Below are 23,053 nucleotides of genomic sequence, written 5' to 3'. Positions count from 1 at the left end.
AACACCACATTCTCCCCCAGCCCCTCAACTCCCTCCCCCATACTCCCCACTCACCTCATAGCCCAACAACAACTTTCCCCAGCCCCCCTCCCCGCCACGAGGACCTTCCTAGCCACTCACTGGCAACCTGCCCTCCCCACTTACCCCAGCTCAGCTCAGTTCTTCACTCCCATTCTGGGCTAGGGTGGCTCCTTCTAATCCTGGCTGCCCACCTCCACTTTATCCTATCGCCCGCCCTGCACTCACATGGCTCTACGTCGCTCAGGTTTGGCTCATCTGCCCCTCCATCATGATAGAGGGGCTGCTGGGCCAAATCTGAGTGAATGGTATTACAACCTGGTGCTAGGGGTTGCAGCACAACTCAGGTTTTATTTTGTTTTTTTGCCAGTGGTCAGAGGTCCTCCTGAGATGGGGGCCCTGTGCAAGTGCATTGAGTGCACAGAGTTTAATCCAAGCCTGACAGCTGCAGCAGCTTGGCCTCAGAAGAGAGGCAGTATGTTAGGCAAGCGGACCATAGATGCCCATGCAGAGTCCCACTGAAGTCCACCTGTACAAATCAGATTGTTGTATTGGGGCCTTAGATAGGTGGCTCACGGGCCATTTAGGCCCATTACTTTGCAGCATCAGACCCTAAAGTGAGGACTCTTCTGATTCTCTATTCTGACACCTCTTCTCTCCCTTTTTCCTGCTAGCAATTGTTTTCACTCTACTACCTAGCTTCATATATCCTAGCACTCATTCTCCTTCCACCTTGAATCTCCCTCAGCTAGATCTACCAACCCAATGCATATCTTATATATATTTTAATCATGTTTTAATATTTAATAATAGGCTCTTCAACCTACCAGAGAAAGTATAAATGATTCAATGGCCAGAAGTTGAAGCTTGACAAATTCAGACTAGAAATAAAGTGCACATTTTTAACAGTGAAAGTAGTTAACCTTTGGAACAAATTTACCAAGGGCTGCGGTAGATTCTTCATCACTCATAATTTTAAAATCCAGATTGGATGTTTTGCCAAAAGATCTGCTCTAGGAATTATTTTGGAGAAGTTCTATGGCCTGTGTTATACGGAAGATCAAACTAGGTGCCTTCTGGCCTTGGAATCCATAAATCTATGTTAATAGATGAGTTTCAGATTTTTAATACACAGAGCAGGTCTGATGTCAGATTCATGTATATCATGGTTATGAATGACAATTTAACAGTAGGAAAACTTTAACCATCTCTACATTTCTTAGTGTTAACATATCTTAATATTAAGATTTTTATCAGAACATGCTGATTTCTTTAATCAGAGAGTTATTCTCTGCTCTGACAAGTGCTGCAGCATGGAAATGGAGTTCTGAAAATTTTGCATTACATTGCCTTAAAAAGAAATAAAATTTCTGTCTTCATACATACAGACCCAGAATTTAGAAGTATATTTAAATCACTTAAAATGAGATTAATCTCTTTGAAGCTTTATACTGAAATCAGTTGGGACAGTCAGACACCATAAGACAAATAAATTCATGGTGCAATGTCATTGAAGTCAATGGAATTGTGTTGAGGGTGAATTTGGCCCAGTATGTCCACTAAGCTTAAAAAAGCTTAATTTAATAGAAATGCAAGTGACTTTATTTTCGTCTTCAATGAATATAAGAGTCACATAAAAGTGTTGTTCATACAAACAGCTCAAACTAATAACATACATGAATGTAGACAGGCTAGATATATATCCAACAATTTACAAAGCTGTGGTGGAATTTTTGATTAGGTGGAAGATTATTTGCAAATTATCAAATAATTCTGTCTCTTTGGGAGTTAGCCTAAAATTAGCTCTGGATATGAGCCAGACGAAACTGCTCAAAATCACTGTGATTAATTTCTTCTCAACCTAATCTATCAAACTGTTTCCACATGTTAATACATGGAAAATATTCTTTTACACAAATCAAATGACTTGCAATGGTGGGCATTCACAGCTACATACACTTTCAAAAACGGAAATGAAAGCAATACCTGTGGATCTATGCATGACACAGGTAAAAACATGCACGTCTATTCAGACATCTGCACTCAAGCTAATTATATCTGTAGTAATCAACATGCTTCAGCCACATACAGTAATTACTATTCCAGTTAGAAGGGCTGTCTTCAGTGAATGACTGCTTACTCCAAACTTATAGAATAGCACCTTCAAAGCTAAACCAACCACTGGTAATTATGAGATTAAAATATTTCACATATTTAATGGAATATTCCTTTTAAACCTTCTGCGTTTGTGAACCTGAAATGGAGAATGTATTAATGAAACAGAGTCCTATAACTAGCTTTGGAAGAACTCCTCTAATCACTTTATTACATACAGCTGGTTTACAGTAATTTAAGATATCGGGTCTCACTGTATCATTTTTTATGCTTCTTTCTTATTTAGCCCTTTTTCTTAAAAGCACTTTCCCCAAATTCTATCCAGTTGTTATTAAGGGTAACATCCTACTTCATCTGTAGACTCAAGACCATGAGCTAGCAGAAATGGCACGGTTCCACAGCAGAAAAGTAGCGAGAGCATGATTTCGGGAACCCTACTAAAAAGATCCTTGCTCTTGTGCCATTGCAGCGCCAGGTACCCCAGTGTACAGGTGAGGTTAGGGAATATGGTTCGGGTAGAAGATATGACTGCACAAACTCTCCCAGCCATTGTCCTCTTTGAAGTGCACCAGCTCCTGGGGCTGCAGAAGCTGGTATGGAACAGATGATTAGAGCTGTGCAAATAACTGACTTTTTGGTTTGTTGGGAGTTCCACATTTTTTTAATTGTTTCAGGTCAAACTAAACATTTCATTCAATCCAAAATTAAATGTTTCACTTCAGTTTCAAGCATTTAACTTTTTCAGTTTTTTAAATAAAACTGAAGACATTTTTTGAAATAGTCATTTTGAATTAAAAAATTCTAAACATTTTGTTTCAAAAACATCAAAATGAAACATTCTGACTTTTTCCTGGAAATTATTTTTGCTCCCTCCCTTTTCCCTCAGACATGAACAATTCAATGAAACCAGCACAAATTAGCAACACACTTCAGTTTTGCTGAATCTGCATTTTTAGTCAAAAAGCGTTGGCTGAAAAGTTTTGCCCTGCTCTAAATATTCTTTTCCTTGCAGAGAAGTCTAATGCCATGCCCGGTTAAGGATTTGACCAAGAGGAGCCACAAGCTTCATTTTTATTTTAAAAACAGAAGAAAAATATCTTAATTACCTTCTGTTAAATCTGCAAGTTTCTAACTGAAACTTATTTTGAGAATGTAGAGCAGAATATCAATTATTCACATTAACGACTGGAAGACCCACTGTTAATTTCAGAATTTGATGAAACAGTGTGGCATGTCCAATTCTAATTGTACTTGATGTATGTGTATTGACCGCTTTTATCTATTAATCTGGAACCCAGGGACCAGACTGTTAGAAAAACTGGCATGAAACTGGGTTTGAAACATTGAGTGTGCTCCGAGACAGACACTAAATATACTCTTTAGTCAGACAAAGAGAGGGTCCATTAGAATATGTGCAAGGAATTCTGAACGATAGGGAACGATTTGTATGTTAAAATTTACTTAATTTCCTTAAGGTCTGTTTACCCAGCTGGGTAAGGACAATGGTGGAACTCACTGAAACTGGACATATGTGAATCTTAAACCAATATCAGGAAGGAAGTTATAATTGTGTTTATTCCTAACTGCAGAAGAGGGCTGTTTAATCAGAAACTTAATATACACTCTGATCCAATACTAACCAGCTGACACCAGGTTGTATATTGAATGGACTTTAAAAAGACAGGATGGCTTAAAGAAATGTAATATAAATGTATGACACCATAACTCTTCTAATGAGGTAACCTTTATCACTGCATTATATTGAATTGAGTAATTGAGGAAAGGACACAGAGCAAGAGATGTCAGAACCCACATTAGTTCTGAAAAGCTGGGAATAGAGAAGACTCTAGCAGAAACTGTTGATCCTTAATTGAGGTCATCTGGGTTTCCTTAGCTTTCTTCTTGTACATAGTTATATATTAAAGTCACAAGAATAAAAACTAACATTTCTTTTTATCTCTCTCTGTAAAATGCCAGTAAATACCACTATGATTTATTCTAAAATACACTGGATTCTGAATGTTTAATCGGAGAAAAGTACTAATAAGGGTGTGAAAATGGGGGTGCAGGAGAACTGTCTGTACAACTTATAAATTCTGCTTGATATTATGAAATTGTTACTATGAAAATTGCTATAACTTAATAACCTATGTAAATGTGGAATCCACCATTGCTGGCAGGACCGCAACAGGTACACATCAGGCTGAGGACAATGGGGAGTAGTTAACTTTAACAATTGTGCTTTGACCTGACAATAGCTATGCTAAGGGAGTTGAGCACTTTAGGGTGTCTCTCTGAGAGTCCATTTATAACCTTTGGCTTTGGTCATCTGACTCTTTGTTAATGCTATCCATTCCTCCTCCTGACTTAAGGGTGAGCTGGGGAGGAATCAGAAGGCTAACGCTTTTGGGCATAGTTCTAGGAAATGGTGTGTTTAAGCTACCGGGGGAGCAGGAGGGGCAGAGGTAGTGTTGACAACCCTCCGGGACTGGCCTGGAGTCTCCCGGAATCATCACTGATCTCCCGGTGACTGTTGAAAGCAATCCAGGAGATTTTAATAGGATATTTAAAGAAAATGACATTACATCAAGTTGGGGGGGAAAATCTCCTGGAATAGCTTCAGTCACAGCTGGCAACCCTAGGCAGAGGGGGAAGTGTCAGCATTTTCCAAGGGCTGGGCAGGAGACTGCATGGCTGCAGCTGTCAGTACAAGATGCTGCATGGGGGATCTGCACCCAGAGAGTGTACCTAGGGACCCTAAAACAGGGACAGTAAGTAGGCTCTGTTCAGATGCCAGAGGCTTAAAACCCAGGGATTCAATGACTGGATCACGTCACTGCAGTCTGGTGAGCTGCATCTGTGACAAAGGGTTTTCACAGAAAATGGAAATCTGCGTTCAAAAAAGGCAGTGAAAGGAGAGAGTGAGTGCAAGCGAGTGAGTGCACATGTGTGTCAAAACCATGGAAAGGCTGCAATTTTTCAAATGAGCAGCATCCAAAGAGGGGCTGAGGATACCAGTGCAGACAAAGGAGGATCAAACAACCAAAGGGAATGATATGGCTGGAATGCTAAATATCACCTAGTAATTTGGGCATTTTCTATCTTTCATGTTATTCTTCCAAGTGAGTTGATGGTGCTTGGCAATTAGCACAAAATCTCATTTTAGAAGACATCAGAAAACCCTCTCAAAAAGCCATTTCATAAATAGGGATCCCTGCCCTACCGTGGAGTGTTCTCTTTTCTCTTGGGAACAGCTTTCTAGTCTTATTGTTTCACATCTTCAGATCTGTTCTTGACCCAGTCTTGCACCTGTTTGCAGTTTAGAAAAGAAGCACCTGTTTGAAAATAAATAGTTTCCAAAAGCCCAGATTCTATACAATAGGGGAAGAACAGAAGCACTTCTTCATTTCCATAAAATTCTGAGTTTCCTACCTTATCACGTTTCAGAGTAGCAGCTGTGTTAGTCTGTATTCGCAAAAAGAAAAGGAGTACTGATGGCACCTTAGAGACTAACCAATTTATTTGAGCATAAGCTTTCATGAGCTACAGCTCAATTCATCGGATGCATTCAGTGGAAAATACAGTGAGGAGACTTATATACACACAGAACATGAAAAAATGGGTGCTATCATACACACTGTAAGGAGATGTCTGTCTCTCCAGTTTGACTCCCATCCTAAACACGGGCTTGAAACAGAAGGGGGTCTAATGCTTTTAAGCAGCTCTATGAATCAGCTGTGTCTTTGCCTTCTGAAGTCTCACAGCCTCTTCTCATACCCTTTGGTCTTCTTGTCTCTGCTCTTTGTAGATTCTCACTGCCTTTCTCCTCTCTGGCTTCTTTCCCCTAAAATGCTGCATCAACACACACTGTGTGAGTTCAGTGCGCACACTCTATGCACATGGAATTGGAGAGACCTCCTTCATCAGGCCTACACTAATTCCTACTCACATCTCCCCTACATAGACTACCTTATTTATGGGAGACCCAAGTATAAAAAACAAAGAAAGACTTGATTCTACATGCTAATACTGTACATGAAATCTATTGGCTTGACTTTCAGGAAATGACCTACTCCTCATTGTTGTACAAACACAGCAACTCATTTTTATGAGACAGAATGAGATGCAATGCAGATCAGAAGGCAAGTTCACGCCCTAAAGCTGATAAACTCTTGAACAATGGAGTTGCACCTGTTGATAAAATGACAAACTTCAAAGAAACTTTCAGCTGGTCCCTGGAGCCTCCTTTAATGGTTCCAGAAGGAGCCATAAACCTGCCATTCCACAAGACAGAATACAGCAGAAGAATTTACAAATCATTTTATTATCCTTGTTCCACTCACTAAACACACACTGTATCCAGAAGTATAGTCAAGCTATCATGAGCTACTATTTAAAGTGGTCAACATCACAAACTAAATAACTGACAGCAATTATTACACATTGGTATGACCGATGCTGCCACACAGGGGTATAAGACCCCACTATGTCCCTGTATGGCCTCCCCACTGGGGAGAAGAGTAAGGAGAGGCTGTGCAGCACAGTATTTCCCCAGCCACACAAACAGGCAGTGGAAGAGAAAGGGCATAGCCTTGACTCCATCCCTCAAATGCTCTGGCAAGCCCAAATGAGCCAACTCTGTGAAATAGTAATCTCCTACTGATATGGGCAGCTTATTACCTTCAGGAGCAAAGGGGCAGCAAGAAAGGAACCAAGCCATATGCATAGAACAAATGCCTAAGTGCAGGGATTGGACAATTTACCTGACACCACTATTCCAAAGGCTAAGCCTACTAGTCGGGAGTGAAAACTCTCTCTGAGGCCACTCCACTTTTTGCTAAAGGCCACATTCCCTTCAATTTAAAAGAATAAAACTGTTTTGTGTTTTTATTTTGGGGTGGGGCGCAGGACAATAGGGGATTGGATTGTAACATACTGTTCATCTACTTTCTATTTAATAAATGTTAAAAGGATGTAACTTCCTTCTAAGGCTGACTGAATAGCAGGAAAAAAAGTCAAAAACATTGGTCAACAATTTTTCCACTGACCGTCTGAGAAGTTATTTGCTGAGTAGTATTTTACCAGCTATGTCAATAAAAAAAAATTGATTCATGAGGCACATAAATTGTCATATGGCATCAGGCTCCAAGGATTTATTGGAGAGAAGCTATGGCGCTGTGTATTTCCCCAGTACAGAGCAGTGGAGCTCCTCTCCTATGCACATGTGAAGTTCCACAAGGGGAGAAAAGGAGGAGGTGGCTTCACACCAATTTAGGAGGTGCTCAGAAGCATTGCTCCTCTCCTGCAGGACATCAAGAGCTGCAAGGAAGAATCTCTTTGCACCTTGGGCCTGAGAGAAAACCAACTAAGGTTAATTAAAAAGAACAGGAGTACTTGTGGCACCTTAGAGACTAACAAATTTATTAGAGCATAAGCTTTCATGGGCTGCAGCCCACTTGATCGGATGAACAGAATGGAATATAGTAAGAAGATAAATATATATACATACAGAGAAGGTGGAAGTTGCCATACAAACTGTAAGCGGCTAATTAATTAAGATGAGCTATTATCAGCAGGAGAAAAAAAATTTTGTAGTGATAATCAAGATGGCCCATTTAGACAGTTGATACGAAGGTGTGAGGATACTTAACATAGGGAAATATAATCGAGATGTGTAATGACCCAGCCACTCCCAGTCTCTATTCAAACCCAAGTTAATGGTATCTAGTTTGCAAATTAATTCAAGCTCAGCAGTTTCTCGTTGGAGTCTGTTTTTGAAGCTTTTCTGTTGCAAAATTGCCACCCTTAAATCTTTTACTGAGTGGCCAGAGAGGTTGAAGAATACGCAAAAGAATAAATGGACACAAATCTGACATCAGTAATCGTAACATTCAAAAACCGGTAGGAGAACACTTCAACCTGGTAGTGGCTGGGTCATTACACATACCGAATCTATTTCCCTATGTTAAGTATCCTCACACCTTCGTGTCAACTGTCTAAGTGGACCATCTTGATTATCATTACAAAAGTTTTTTCTCCTGCTGATAATAGCTCATTTTAATTAATTAGCTTTTTACAGTCTGTATGGCAACTTCCACCGTCTCTGTACGTATATCTCTTCTTACTATATGTTCCATTCTATGCATCTGATCAAGTGGGCTGTAGCCCACGAAAGGTTATGCTCTAATAAATTTGTTAGTCTCTACAATGCCACAAGTACTCCTCTTCTTTTTGCGGATATAGACTGAGCCCTGGTCTACACTAGGAGTCGGTCGAATTTAGCAGCATTAAATCGATTTAACCGTGCACCCGTCCACACGACAAAGCCCTTTTTCTCGACTTAAAGGGCTCTTAAAATCAATTTCCTTACTCCACCCCCGACAAGGGGATTAGCACTGAAATCGGCCTTGCTGTGTCAAATTTGGGGTACTGTGGACGCAATTAGACGGTATTGGTCTCTGGAAGCTATCCCAGAGTGCTCCATTGTGACCGCTCTGGACTGCACTCTCAACTTAGATGCACTGGCCAGGCAGACAGGAAAAGGCCTGCAAGCTTTTGAATTTCAATTTCCTGTTTGGGCAGCATGGCAAGCTGCAGGTGACCATGCAGAGCTCATCAGCAGAGGTGACCATGATGGAGTCCCAGAATCGCAAAAGAGCTCCAGCATGTACTGAATGGGAGGTACGGGATCTGATCGCTGTATGGGGAGAGGAATCCGTGCTATCAGAATTCTGTTCCAGTTTTCGAAATGCCAAAACCTTTGTCAAAATCTCCCAGGGCATAAAGGACAGAGGCCATAACAGGGACCCGAAGCAGTGCCGCGTGAAACTTAAGGAGCTGAGGCAAGCCTACCAGAAAACCAGAGAGGCAAATGACTGCTCCGGGTCAGAGCCCCAAACATGCCGCTTCTATGATGAGCTGCATGCCATTTTAGGGGGTTCAGCCACCACTACCCCAGCCGTGTTGTTTGACTCCTTCAATGGAGATGGAGGCAACATGGAAGCAGGTTTTGGGGACAAGGAAGATGATGATGATGAAGTTGTAGATAGCTCACAGCAAGCAAGCGGAGAAACCGGTTTTCCTGACAGCCAGGAACTGTTTCTCACCCTTGACCTGGAGCCAGTACCCCCCCAAACCCACCCAAGGCTGCCTCCCAGACCCGCCAGGCGGAGTAGGGACCTCTGGTGAGTGTATCTTTTAAAATACTATACATGGTTTAAAAGCAAGCATATTCAATGATTAATTTGCCCTAACATTTGCAGCTCTCCTGGATCTACTCCCAAAGCCTTTGCAAAAGGTTTCTGGGGAGGGCAGCCTTATTCCATCCACCATGGTAGGACACTTTACCACACCAGGCCAGTAGCATGTACTCGGGAATCATTGTAGAACAAAGCATTGCAGTGTATGTTTGCTGGTATTCAAACAACATCCGTTCTTTATCTCTCTGTGTTATCCTCAGGAGAGTGAGTTTCATGGTCACCTGGTTGAAATAGGGTGCTTTTCTTAAGGGGACATTCAGAGGTGCCCGTTCCTGCTGGACTTTTTGCCTGTGGCTGAACAGAAGTGTTCCCCGCTGTTAGCCACGGGGAAGGGGGAGGGGCTAGTCACGTGGTGGGGGGAGGCAAAATGTGACCTTGGAACGAAAGCACATGTGCTATGTATGTAATGTTAACAGCAAGGTTTACCCTGAAAGAGTGTACCCATTGTTCTATAAAATATGTCTTTTTCAGTACTACTGTCCCTTTTTTTTTTCCTCCACCACCTACATGTGTTTCAAGGATCACAGGATCTTCTCCTTCCCAGAGGCTAGTGAAGATTAGAAGGCGAAAAAAACGCACTCGTGATGAAATGTTCTCTGAGCTCATGCTGTCCTCCCACACTGACAGAGCACAGACGAATGTGTGGAGGCAGACAATGTCAGAGTGCAGGAAAGCACAAAATGACCGGGAGTAGAGGTGGCAGGCTGAAGAGAGTAAGTGGCAGGCTGAATAGAGGGCTGAAGCTGAAAGGTGGCAGCAGCATGATGAGAGGAGGCAGGATTCAATGCCGAGGCTGCTAGAGGATCAAACTAATACGCTCCAGCGTATGGTTGAGCTGCAGGAAAGGCAGCTGGAGCACAGACCGCCGCTACAGCCCTTGTGTAGCCAACCACACGCCTCCCCAAGTTCCATAGCCTCCTCACCCAGACGCCCAAGAACGTGGTGGGGGGCCCTCCGGCCACACAGCCACTCCACCCCAGAGAATTGCCCAAGCAACGGAAGGCTGACATTCAATAAGTGTTAAAGTTTTAACCTTTTAAAGTGCTGTGTGGCCTTCTCCTTCTCTCCTCCACCACCCCTCCTGGGCTACCTTGGCAGTTATCCCCCTATTTGTGTGATGAATGAATAAAGAATGCATGAATGTGAAGCAACAATGACTTTATTGCCTCTGCAAGAGGTGATCAAAGGGAGGAGGGGAGGGTGGTTAGCTTACAGGGAAGTAGAGTGAACCAAGGGGCGGGGGGTTTCATCAAGAAGAAACAAACAGAACTTTCACACCGTAGCCTGGCCAGTCATAAAACTGGTTTTCAAAGCTTCTCTGATGCGCACCGCGCCCTCCTGTGCTCTTCTAACCTCCCTGGTGTCTGGCTGTGACTAACCAGCAGCCAGGCGATTTGCCTCAACCTCCCACCCCGCCATAAATGTCTCCCCCTTACTCTCACAGATATTGTGGAGCACACAGCAAGCAGTAATAGCAGTGGGAATATTGGTTTCGCTGAGGTCTGAGTCAGTAAACTGCGCCAGCGTGCTTTTAAACGTCCAAATGCACATTCTACCACCATTCTGCACTTGCTCAGCCTGTAGTTGAACAGCTCCTGACTATTGTCCAGACTGCCTGTGTACGGCTTCATGAGCCATGGCATTAAGGGGTAGGCTGGGTCCCCAAGGATAACTATAGGCCTTTCAACATCTCCAACGGTTATTTTCTGGTCTGGGAATAAAGTCCCTTCCTGCAGCTTTTGAAACAGACCAGAGTTCCTGAAGACGCGAGCGTCATGTACCTTTCCCGGCCATCCCACGTTGATGTTGGTGAAACGTCCCTTGTGATCCACCAGTGTTTGCAGCACTATTGAAAAGTACTATTTATGCACTCGCCGGCTTGGTGCTCCGGTGCCAAGATAGGGATATGGGTTCTATCTATGGCCCCACCACAGTTAGGGAATCCCGTTGCAGCAAAGCCATTCACTATGACCTGCACATTTCCCAGGGTCACTATCCTTGATATCAGCAGATCTTTGATTGCGTTGGCTACTTGCATCACAGCAGCCCCCACAGTAGATTTGCCCACTCCAAATTGATTCCCGACTGACCAGGAGCTGTCTGGCATTGCAAGCTTTCACAAGGCTATTGCCACTCGCTTCTCAACTGTGAGGGCTGCTCTCATCTTGGTATTCTTGCGCCGCAGGGCAGGGGAAAGCAAATCACAAAGCTCCATGAAAGTGCCCTTACGCATGCGAAAGTTTCGCAGCCACTGGGAATCGTCCCAGACCTGCAACACTATGCGGTCCCACCAGTCTGTGCTTGTTTCCTGGGCCCAGAATTGGCGTTCCATGGTATGAACCTGCCCCTTTAGCACCATGATGCCTGCATTGCCAGGGCCCATGCTTTGAGAGAAGTCTGTGTCCATGTCCTCATCACTCGCATCACCGCACTGACGTCGCCTACTCGTCCGGTATCACTTTGCCAGGTTCTGGTGCTGCATGTACTGCTGGATAATGCGCATGGTGTTTAATGTGCTCCTAATTGCCAAAGTGATCTGAGCGGGCTCCATGCTTGCCGTGGTATGGCGTCTGCTCAGAAAAAAGGCGCGGAACGACTGTCTGCCATTACTCTGACGGAGGGAGGGGCGACTGACGACATGGCTTATAGGGTTGGCTTACAGGGAATTAAAATCAACAAAGGGGGTGGCTTTACATCAAGGAACAACTTGATCAAAAACATCAAAAACAACTGTCACACAGAATGGCCCCCTCAAGGATTGAACTCAAAACCCTGGGTTTAGCAGGCCAATGCTCAACCCACTAAAGCTATCCCTCCCTCTGTTATTTCAGGCAGAACTTCACGGAGGGAGGGAGAAAGGGGAGAGCAAATGAATACAAAACAAATCTGGTCTATTTCTTGTTTTGATCCACTCCACCTATCTTTTACATCTTTGGCTGGCAGCAGACGGTGCAGAAGGACTGCAAGCCATCCACATCTCCTGGCTGCTCGGAGGAAGACGGTGCAATAGGACTGCTAGCCATCCACATCTCCTGCCTGCTCACCATAAGATGGTAAAATAGGACTGCCTGCAGGACTAAAGAGAATGACCTGGTCGAGTCACTCCTAATTTAGTCCCTGCACCCATATCTGCCCAGGTGCTCCTGACCGACCTTACTGAGGCGGCCAGGAGCACCTCGGACATGATGAGGATGGTTTTCAGGCCTATTGTACCGTCTGCTGCCAAAAGGCAATGGGTTGCTGCTGCTGTGTAGCAATGCAGTACCGTGTCTGCCAGCACCCAGGAGACATACAGTGACAGTGAGCTGAGCGGGCTCCATGCTTGCCGTGGTATGGCGTCTGCACAGGTAACTCAGGAAAAAAGGCACGAAACGATTGTCTGCCGTTGCTTTCACAGAGGGAGGTAGGGCCTGATGACATGTACCCAGAACCACCCATGACAATGTTTTTTGCCCCATCAGGCATTGGGATCTCAACCCAGAATTCCAATGGGCAGCGGAGACTGCAGGAACTGTGGGATAGCTACCCACAGTGCAACACTCCGGAAGTCGACGCTAGCCTGGTACTGTGGAAGCACTCCGCTGAGTTAATGCACTTAGAGCATTTTGTGTGGGGACACACAAAATCGACTATATAAAAACTATTTCTAAAAAACCGACTTCTATAAATTCTACCTAATTTCATAGTGTAGACATATCCTAACACAGCTGCTACACTGAAACCTGAGGTTAATTAAGAGTCTTTACAGTGATTTCAGCAAGCTTTGGAAGCCCTTACAATGTATGCAGTAGAAGTTCCCACAGACCTGGGCTCCTTGAGTGATGTGTGAGTAGGCGCCCTACATGAATACTATCTAATAAGGTACTGGGACCCAACTTTCTCCGCTGCCTATGTATAAAGCAACAATTGTCAGCAAGCATTTTATTAAGCATATAATTTTTCTCCAAATCCTAGTTTCTTCAGTGCATCACAGTGGCCACTGCTGAAAATTCATCCCTCAGCATACATTTTTCCTTCAGTTGATTCAATTTGTTCTCTGACAAATTCATCTTATATTCAGACTCTTGCTAATTACGAACATAAGGATTTTTCTTTGAAGCCTATTGAAAACTACAGTTATTCATTAAATTAATTAGAGTCCACCTTCCAATTCTGAGAATGAAGCTTCTACTTTGACAGGTTTCAGAGTAGCAGCCGTGCTAGTCTGTATTTGCAAAAAGAACAAAAGAGTACTTGTGGCACCTTAGAGACATCGGATGCATCCGATGAAGTGAGCTGTAGCTCACGAAAGCTTATGCTCAAATAAATTGGTTAGTCTCTAAGGTGCCACAAGTACTCTTTTGCTTCTACTTTGAGTTAGGGAAGGGATAAAAATCAGGTTTATAATCAAATCTAGTTGCAAATTTAACTACAGACAGAGGGACAAAGAGAGACTCTTTCTCGCTGTAATATAATTTTTCCAATAAATAGAAATGACAGGTTTTTCCTTTTATTTTAATTGTAAACATTTTTTGGTGATACTGTTTAAAACGTTGGCAATGAGATATTGCTATGGGCTTTGGATTGCTGCCTTCTTCAGCTTCTACCATCCCCAGCTTTTACTGGCAATGAAGAATTTGTTTCTAGGAACATATAATTTTACTTATAAATTTCCCCCAAAAAACATAAATGGATTTAATTGGTTACAAAGCTACATAATAAGGGGATTGTTTCAGAGAATTAATTTATTAAGCCATAATTTATTATTTTTGGATAAGCTGAACATTTTGAATCCTACAGGCAAATAACAAACTGATTAGTAAATGTAATAAAGTAATTTATTTGTCTGACAAGTAGAATTAAGGAGTGCAATCCCCTATTTGATCGATTGCCATTTTAAGAACATTAAAACTTCATACAATTACACTATCTATATGGTATGCAGATGAACAACAGTGTAGTATTATCCTTATTGCATTAGTGATTTAATGTTTCTGCCAGATTTTATATCAGTAAAGCTTTGACACATAATGTAAGAGGAAATAATTACATTCTGTTATGAAATACTGACGAGTTGACTCCTGTAGATATGGTAAGAACATGATTACAAGAGAGAATAGGAGAGGGTAACTTCTCTCTGATATTCTGAAACTGCAAGTGTCAATTTTGAGATGGAGAGTCTACGGCTGTCCAGTGATTTCCTCAAAATGAAGTAAAAAGAAAAGGAGTACTTGTAGCTCACAAAAGCTTATGCTCAAATAAATTGGTTAGTCTCTAAGGTCCCACAAGTACTCCTTTTCTTTTTGCAAATATAGACTAAAACGGCTGCTACTCTGAAACCTGTCAAAATGAAGTGTAGCTGTTAGATAAAGGTAACTTCTCCCCTCCCCACGCCGCAACTAGGGGAGTTTGCCAACTTCTATTCCAAAGGCTTCTGTTACACAATCTGAAGGTCCTTTCAGGTCCTCAGATGCTCCTATGCTGACAGGTCGCAAGGGAAGCCAAGAGCTTCTTGGGTCAAATTCTCTGCTGGCATAACTCAACTGAGTTAAGTGAAGCTATGCCAGTTGAGAAAGTAGCTGTTCTATTATTTGTTCCTGGTCAGGAGGCATATTTTTAGAAACATACAGAAGTTAAATACATGAAAGTGGGACAAAACAGCTCCTCTTCCTTGCTGCTCCAAAACAAAGAACATAAGAACGGCTATACTGGGTCAGACCAAAGGTCCATCTAGCTCAGTATCCTGTCTTCCGACAGTGACCAATGCCAGATGCCACAGAGGGAATGAACAGAACATCAAGTGATCTATACCCTGTTACTCATTCCCAGTTTCTGGCAAACATCCCTGCCCATCCTGGCTAATAGCCATTGATGGACCTAACTGCCATGAACGTATCTAGTTCTTTTTTGAACCCTGTTATAGTCTTGGCCTTCACAACATCCTCTGGCAAGGAGTTCCATAGGTTGACTGTGTGTTGTGTGAAAAAATCCTTCCTTTTGTTTCTTTTAAACCTGCTGCCTATTGAAAGACACTAGACAGCCACGGAGCAACTTATAAATATCTAAAATAGACTGGATATACATTAGAAAAGGAAGACTATGTCAGACACGAGAAACAGATGATTACGTGGGCAAGCCCAGAGCAGCAGCAAATTGGGGATTGGTTATCTACTGTCAGGGGATGATCAGACAAACCAGGGCACATTGACTGGTGAAGAAAATGTTTATAAAGGTTGCCTTTGTCCTGTATCCAATTTATTTGGAAAGATTATGCAGCTAGATACTATAATCACCCTAGAAGAAAATTAGTGAGAAAAAAAAATCATCCACTGTATCACAAACATAATATTACTCAGTTGTAAATGAAGTGTCTGAGTTTATTTCCTTTAGCATTAAGTGGGAATTTAAACATTCAAAACAGTAAGAGTCTGATGACAGGACAGAATAGATCCAAAAATATCCTTCACATAAACAAACACAAACACATTTAGAAAACAAAAATGCTAGTCTCATTGCAACATCAATCTTATCTGAAAGTTCACATCACCATAAATAATCCCATGCTTCTATCACTATTAGAAATAACCTTAAGTTAAAATAGCAGATTTACAAAAACACTGTGTTAATTATGTGATCAGGATCTGAATAATCATTGATGATCATTTTAAAAGACATTTGAATTTATAATGGGAAAGGATTTTTCAAGAAGAAAAGGAGAAAGGACCCCTGTGATGAATCACTGTTATCACTTCATTTGGTGGTTAAACTCATTGAAAGATAGCAGACTCTCCAGAACAAAGACTTAGACATGTTTTCCACTATACTGTAACCCACATTTGCCTCCTTCCCCCTAAAACTGTCACAGAAGACTACTTTTCCACTTAAATTTTGACACGTGTGGAATGTGGCCAGCAAGCAATATTTTCCCAAGTTTAAGATGATTAGGAAAATTATGTTGAGATATGGGACTCAAGAACAAAATGACAATCATATTTGGAAAGTTCTAGTGCTTTTTGTCATCACCTATCTCAAAAATGGCTTGTGTTAGAAATTTCAAATTGGGTACATTGGCAACCTCTAATGGACAGGAACAATTCTGGAAATATATTTACTGGCAAATCAGGCAAGCCAACTAGAATGTAAGGCTCCAGCAGACTTTAAAAGTCTCCAAATGACTGGTGCAGATCCTAAACGACGAGATAACTGGCTCTGTGGATGAGGGGAAAGCAGTGGACATGTTGTTCCTTGACTTTAGCAAAGCTTTTTACATGGTCTCCCACAGTATTCTTGCCAGGAAGTTAAAGAAGTATGGGCAGGATGAATGGACTATAAGGTGGATAGAAAGTTGGCTAGATTGTCAGGCTCAACGGGTAGTGATCAACGGCTCCATGCCTAGTTGGCAGCCGGTATCAAGTGGAGTGCCCCAAGGGTCGGTCCTGGGGCCAGTTTTGTTCAATATCTTCATTAATGATCTGGAGGACTATGTGTGGACTGCACCCTCAGCAAGTTTGCAAATGACACTAAACTAGGAGGAGAGGTAGATACGCTGGAGGGCAGGGATAGGATACAGAGGGACCTAGACAAATTAGAGGACTGGGCCAAAAGAAATCTGATGAGGTTCAACAAGGACACGTGCAGAGTCCTGCACTTAGGACGGAAGAATCCCAGGCATCACTACAGACTAGGGACCAAATGGCTAGGCAGCTGTTCTGGAGAAAAGGACCTAGGGATTACAGTGGACGAGAAGCTGGATATGAGTCAACAGTGTGCCCTTGTTGGCAAGAAGACCAATGGCATTTTGGGCTGTATAAGTAGGGGCATTGCCAGCAGACCGAGGGACGTGATCGTTCCCCTCTATTCGACATTGGTGAGGCCTCATCTGGAGTACTGTGCCCAGTTTTGGGCCCCACACTACAAGAAGGATGTGGAAAAATTGGAGCGAGTCCAGCAGAGGGCAACAAAAATGATTAGGAGACTGGAACACATGACTTATGAGGAGAGGCTGAGGGAACTGGGATTGTTTAGTCTGCGGAAGAGAAGAATGAGGGGGGATTTGGTAGCTGTTTTCAACTACCTGAAAGGGGGTTCCAAAGAGGATGGATCTAGACTGTTCTCAGTGGTAGCAGATGACAGAACAAGGATTAATGGTCTTAAGTTGCAGTGCGGGAGGTTTAGGTTGGATATTAGGAAAAGCTTTTTCACTAGGAGGGTGGTGAAACACTGGAATGCGTTACTTAGGGAGGTGGTGGAATCTCCTTCCTTAGAAGTTTTTAAGGTCAGGCGTGACAAAGCCCTGGCTGGGATGATTTAGTTGGGGATTGGTCCTGCTTTGAGCAGGGGGTTGAACTAGATGACCTCCTGAGGTCCCTTCTAACCCTGATATTCTATGATTCTAAACTGTCACTAAAGCAAAAGTAGTCGAGTCTATTTCATCTCTTACTAATGAAGACAACCTACCAAAATATAAGCCGATTGCCATGGAGCTTTATGTATTTGGATTTATAATCATAAATATACTCTGGGAGCTCTTACATAATGTAATGTTCATAAAACATATTTTAACAAATGGCTCGTCCCACTCCTACAAGTTAAGAAATGCCACAACTCACTTCTAAGACTGATACACCACTGCCACAGCTTCAAATACAGCTACTACTTCATGACTTCTTTTCCTTTACCCCACTCCCCAAAATGGACAGGCACCAGGGGAATTTTATTCCCAATATACTCCTGCCACTCTAGTATCCCAGTGCCTCATAGTCATAAACAGATTTTATCCTCACAACAGCCTTTTGAGATAGGGAAGTTATCATTTCTGTTGTACTCATGAGGAACTGAAACATACGGTTGATTTGCCCAAGGAAGTCTGTGGTAAATCAGGAACTCAACCCAGATCTCCTGAGTCCCAGTTCAATGCCCTACCTACTACACCAACCTTCCCACCTGCATCAGTGCTGTCAATGCCCTTGCCCTGCTACCTGAGTCAACACAATTTTCATCAACTACTCCCTGAGGAAATGAAGTCCAGTAAAGGGAAGTCTCTGTGAGATCTTTGTGGAAACTCCAAAAAATGTGAGGAATCTGAGGCACTGCCATTGTGAGGATCTTAGGCATCGCCATTTCCATGTCACTGAGTCTGAAGCATTAGGCCTCATCCTCTTTTCAGCAGTAGCCTTGTCTCAGTGGAAAAGACAGAAACGTACTGATGCTGCTGACCTTCTACTGTAATGTTCACTGCAGGGAACAGGTTGAACATGAGACAGTTTTGTCTTCAGACATCAGAATGGGGAAGGCTGGTAGTAATAAAACTTTACAACTTCCCAAGCTGAGTGTAAGTATCCAAATATCAATATGCACCCAACTCATGAAGTAGATGCCTTCTGGTGTTGATGGTACTTGATCCCAGCAGTGGAGAAAGAAAAGGAAAGGAATCAGGCTCAAGAAAATGATGAAGAATTATAGAATATATGATTTTCATAAGCACCATTACAAAATTTCTATTCTGTCTCATGCACAATTTGGATACTGTAGAATTTAAACATTTGGGTTTCTGTTTTGCTTAACCTGAACTCTGAATTTCTTAGGTGAGTGATTTTTAAAAATTATTATGTTCTTGTAACAACTGTATTATTATTAATTATTATTTAAAACCATTACGTTACTGATATTTATTCTCCTCAACTCTAGTTCAAGACTTTTTTTGCCTATACAATATACAAATATTTAGAATTTTACACCATGATCCTGCAATCTGTTATGCACTTGAGGTCAGTGAGGCTCCACCTGAATACACCGGTCTACCCATGTACAATGAGTTGCAGGTCTAGGACTTTAATCTGGTAAAGAAAAAGGCCTGATCCTGCTAAGTGCTGAAATAAATGGCAGTTGAGATCACTGAGCACCTCTCAGAATCAGTGATCAAAAGAATAAAGCGATGACCCAACATGGTTAAATATAGAGGTATGTAAAAATGCATTTTAATTTTCCCCAAGTGTGACACTTAAACCACGGACCATGTAAAAATCAGTTAATACAGAAGGTTACACTATGCTAATAATCCCATATTAAAGTATATGATACGTAAGTGAAACAAATCATAGCAACGTATGACAGGGCACTCACCCTCACACTGACAGAGAGGAGATTAACAAGCTCCCCTGGGCCTGTTCAATTCCAATGTGGGGCACCTGCAAGGCTGGTGAGGATGGGAGGGGCTTAAAGGGAAAAGCTGCCACAGGAAGGGGTGGTGAACAGGAAGAGGCTAGCCTACCTTAGACAGGTTTGCTGAAAGTGAGATAACAATCCTCTCTGCTCCTGAAGCGGCAAGAACCAGCCACAGAGCAGTACACCCCATAAGGAGAGGCTAGACCCCATTTAGACTAAGACCAAAGAGTAGACCCAAGAAGACTGCATGAGTTCCAAGCCACCCTTACCTCTCTTTATTTTCCCATTAACTCTCCTCTTCTCTCCCATACGGGAGGAGAGGGGAGAGGATTCTTCTTTTGTTTGTTTGCTCCAAGAACCCGCTTGGGGGAAGGACAAAAAGACAGCATAAAGACCTGAAATGGAGCCTGGAGGGGACTTGAGGGGACCCTTGCCCCCCTAAACAAGTGGTAATATAATGTGTTCACATGTAGAACTTTATGTAGCAATGCAGAAAATACAGTACTTTAATACTTTTCAGATGCATAACTGAACATAGTTTTACTATATGACTGTTGAATAATAATGTTAGGAGTTCCGTTAAAAATACAGGGCCGAGTCCTGCTCACCTTACTCACAGTCATAGTCCCCAATAATTTCATTGAGATTACTTAGAAAATTACAGATCATGTCCTCCATGCTTTGTCTATGCATCAGATTAAAATCTGTCATATTTTAATTCCATTTAACGAATATTTATAAGATGTCTCTTATAAATCCTAACAGCATTCAGAAATATCCTGTTTTTAATGTACTAATGATTACTGACTAGGAAAACACAGGTACTGCAAACAAAAACTGTATTAACAGCATCAGACAAAGCTCAAGACAACAAACACAAAAACTATTTTATAAAGGAAAACAATAGAAATAATGATCTCCAAAACAGGCATTTCCTGGCAGTTAATGACCAGGTGTGTTTAGGGCTTGCGGCTGATCATTAACTAACTGTTAGCTAACCTCCCTGCCATTTACTGCTTAAAGAAAAGGAGTATTTGTGGCACCTTAGAGACTAACAAATTTATTTGAGCATAAGCTTTCGTGAGCTACAGCTCACTTACTCCATCAGATGCTTAATTATTCCCATCAGCATAAGATCTCAATTTCATTGTATCCAAAGAAAAAAGCAAACACTGATCTACAAGACTTGTATGTAATTCTACACAATATGTCAGTGTTTAAGGGTTTTAAGGAAATCAGGTAATGTAATAAGAACAGTACTTTTGCCAGTTACTTTGTGAAGGAATTCGTGATAAAGGGTGAGATGGAAAAGTATAATAGGGAAAGCGCTTTGTTATGCCACAAAAATATTACTCTCTCTTCTAGATAACTATAAACTATGCATCACTGGAGCATTTAGGTATCGGTCAACAAAATTTTGCATACTAAAGGCCAGCAGGATCAAGCATACACAGTAAATTCTCATCAGGCTGGTAACTTCCTACCTTACAAGTTGCAAATTAATTCCATATCCTAGTTATATATTATTCTGTATGGCAAATAAGGCCCTTATCCTGTAAGCACGTCCACCCAAGCTGACCTGCTTACATGACTGGGTCCTATATTTTGTTCCATTTAAAATGTATGGTACTATGTTGAGGTATTAATACAGTTCCTACTTTACTTTGTACCATGTAAGAGTTTACAGAGTTCAGGTGTTGTGCTGTACATACCCCATGTTCTTTAGCAGCCAAAACCACTTTAAGAAGAGTATCTTCCTCGACAAATGGCCTCACAGCATCATGGATAATCACTACTTCTGGTTTCTGGAGTGGACAGCTGGAAAGCTTGCTCTCTGGAAAGATTTTCAGTCCATTGAAAATTGACCGGTGGCGAGTCATTCCACCTTCTACAACCGTAATTCTTTTGTGGCCATATTTTTCAATGATAGACTTCATTGTTTCAATGTTCTCTAGAGACACCGCCACAACAATATCCGATATCCAGTTTATTCTGTAAGAAATTGTAGAGAAGCATAAATATTGTTTGCATGCATTCTTAAATAAAACTTTGAGCACCTGGATTAGGATTAAAAATAAATACATTCTTGTTGCAAGAAACTTTATTATCAGTAAAAATATTAACATAATGAAGCACTTCCCAACATTTTAAAGTTGCTATATCAGTTTGCTACTCTAAGGTTCTGATCCTGAAAAAAGAGCCATGTGGGTGGACCCTTCCATCCAGATGGAGCCCCAATGAAGTCAATGGGATTCTGTGCAGGAGTCTGCCCACACATAAACTGAAGGACTAGGGAGTAAGACTTCAGATATACCAGACAGAAATCTCCTCGTCAACCAACCTTATCAACTAATTGAGTCCAATCCCATTCTGGGTCCCAATGACCTGTCACTTCCTTTTCAAATGTGTGTGCACTCTAACCAACAGTTATAGTCTTGCTGCTCTTAACCTCAATCTCATATCATTTGGTACACAGAATTTTGGACTATTCCAAGTTCTACTGTGTATCAGAACACATACAACTGAATGAGAGTCAGACAGCAAAGAGACTCTGGACAGATGCTAGAAAGTGAATCACTGTCAAGGTAGAGATGGACAGTAATATGGAAGATGCTATGTGAGTCAAACAACAGTGGTAGAAGCTAGATGTTAAAATATGGTTATAATGTAGTATTGTAACAGTGGTCTGGAAATAGTGGTATTCTGCATATATATTTACCTTTTTATAAAGCTAGTTTCACAAAATGTACAAATATTTAAGTCCCACAACATTGTTTCGACGATGAAGACAATAATCTGATGGTTCTTAACATTATTTAGATAAACTTTTGGGGGGGGGTGGTAGTGGCGGGGCAGGGGGGGAGTTTGCTAAATGTGCTGACCCCAAAAATAGCATTGTGATGGACACAGAGAAGAACCTACCTAGATTAGATTTTAAAAATACACTAATCTGAACTGGTTGAAGTGCTGACTGAAGTAACATTATTTATACCTTGGTTGTTCTATATATGCATCAGAAAATAAAGATCGTGTTCATGTACTGCATTTCAAAATATTTAACAGCATAGTCCAAGTTCATTCATTTCCATGTTTGTTTCCTAAAACTCTACGCAGACAGTATCTAAAAAACCCAACCAAATAAAATCAGTATATCATTTCCATGTGTACAACAATTATTTTTAAAAATGGAAACAATACATGAATCTAGCGAACTGTGGAATGAGAAGGAATTTCCTCCAGCACCCTCCTTACACAAAAATAGGCAAACCCAAAAAATAACCCACTGAAACGATACAATAACTGGGTGGTTCCAGGGGGAATTTGAGGCAGCAAGGAGCACAGTGGCCAAAGCAACTGCCCAGGCTCTGATCTACTGCTCCCTCCTGCTGACTTTGAGCATTCTCAACACAAATAACAAGTTAACGATACTTTTGGTTGGGACCATATATTTTGTCATATCTAATTCTTTGGATTGTTAAGAACAGCCATACTGGGTCAGACCAAAGGTGCAGCTAGGC

At 41.8% G+C, this 23,053-nt stretch overlaps 1 protein-coding gene across 2 annotated transcripts in view; it reads right to left on the bottom strand.

Annotated features, from left to right (window-relative positions):
* The window catches only part of CRPPA (CDP-L-ribitol pyrophosphorylase A), a 193,317-nt gene that overhangs the window by 155,104 nt on the left and 15,160 nt on the right, over positions 1–23,053 (bottom strand). For both annotated transcript variants that reach the window (XM_084621301.1, XM_084621302.1), the window contains exon 2: positions 21,248–21,527. In XM_084621301.1, the coding sequence (XP_084477427.1) occupies positions 21,248–21,527 (280 nt within the window). The remainder of the gene's footprint in view (positions 1–21,247; positions 21,528–23,053) is intronic.

The sequence above is a fragment of the Lepidochelys olivacea genome, assembly GCF_965140295.1.
Source record: "Lepidochelys olivacea isolate rLepOli2 genome assembly, chromosome: 2".
Classification (NCBI taxonomy): Eukaryota; Metazoa; Chordata; order Testudines; family Cheloniidae; genus Lepidochelys; species Lepidochelys olivacea.
The sequence above is the reverse complement of the archived record's forward strand: the minus strand, read 5'-3'. Positions and strand labels throughout refer to the sequence as shown.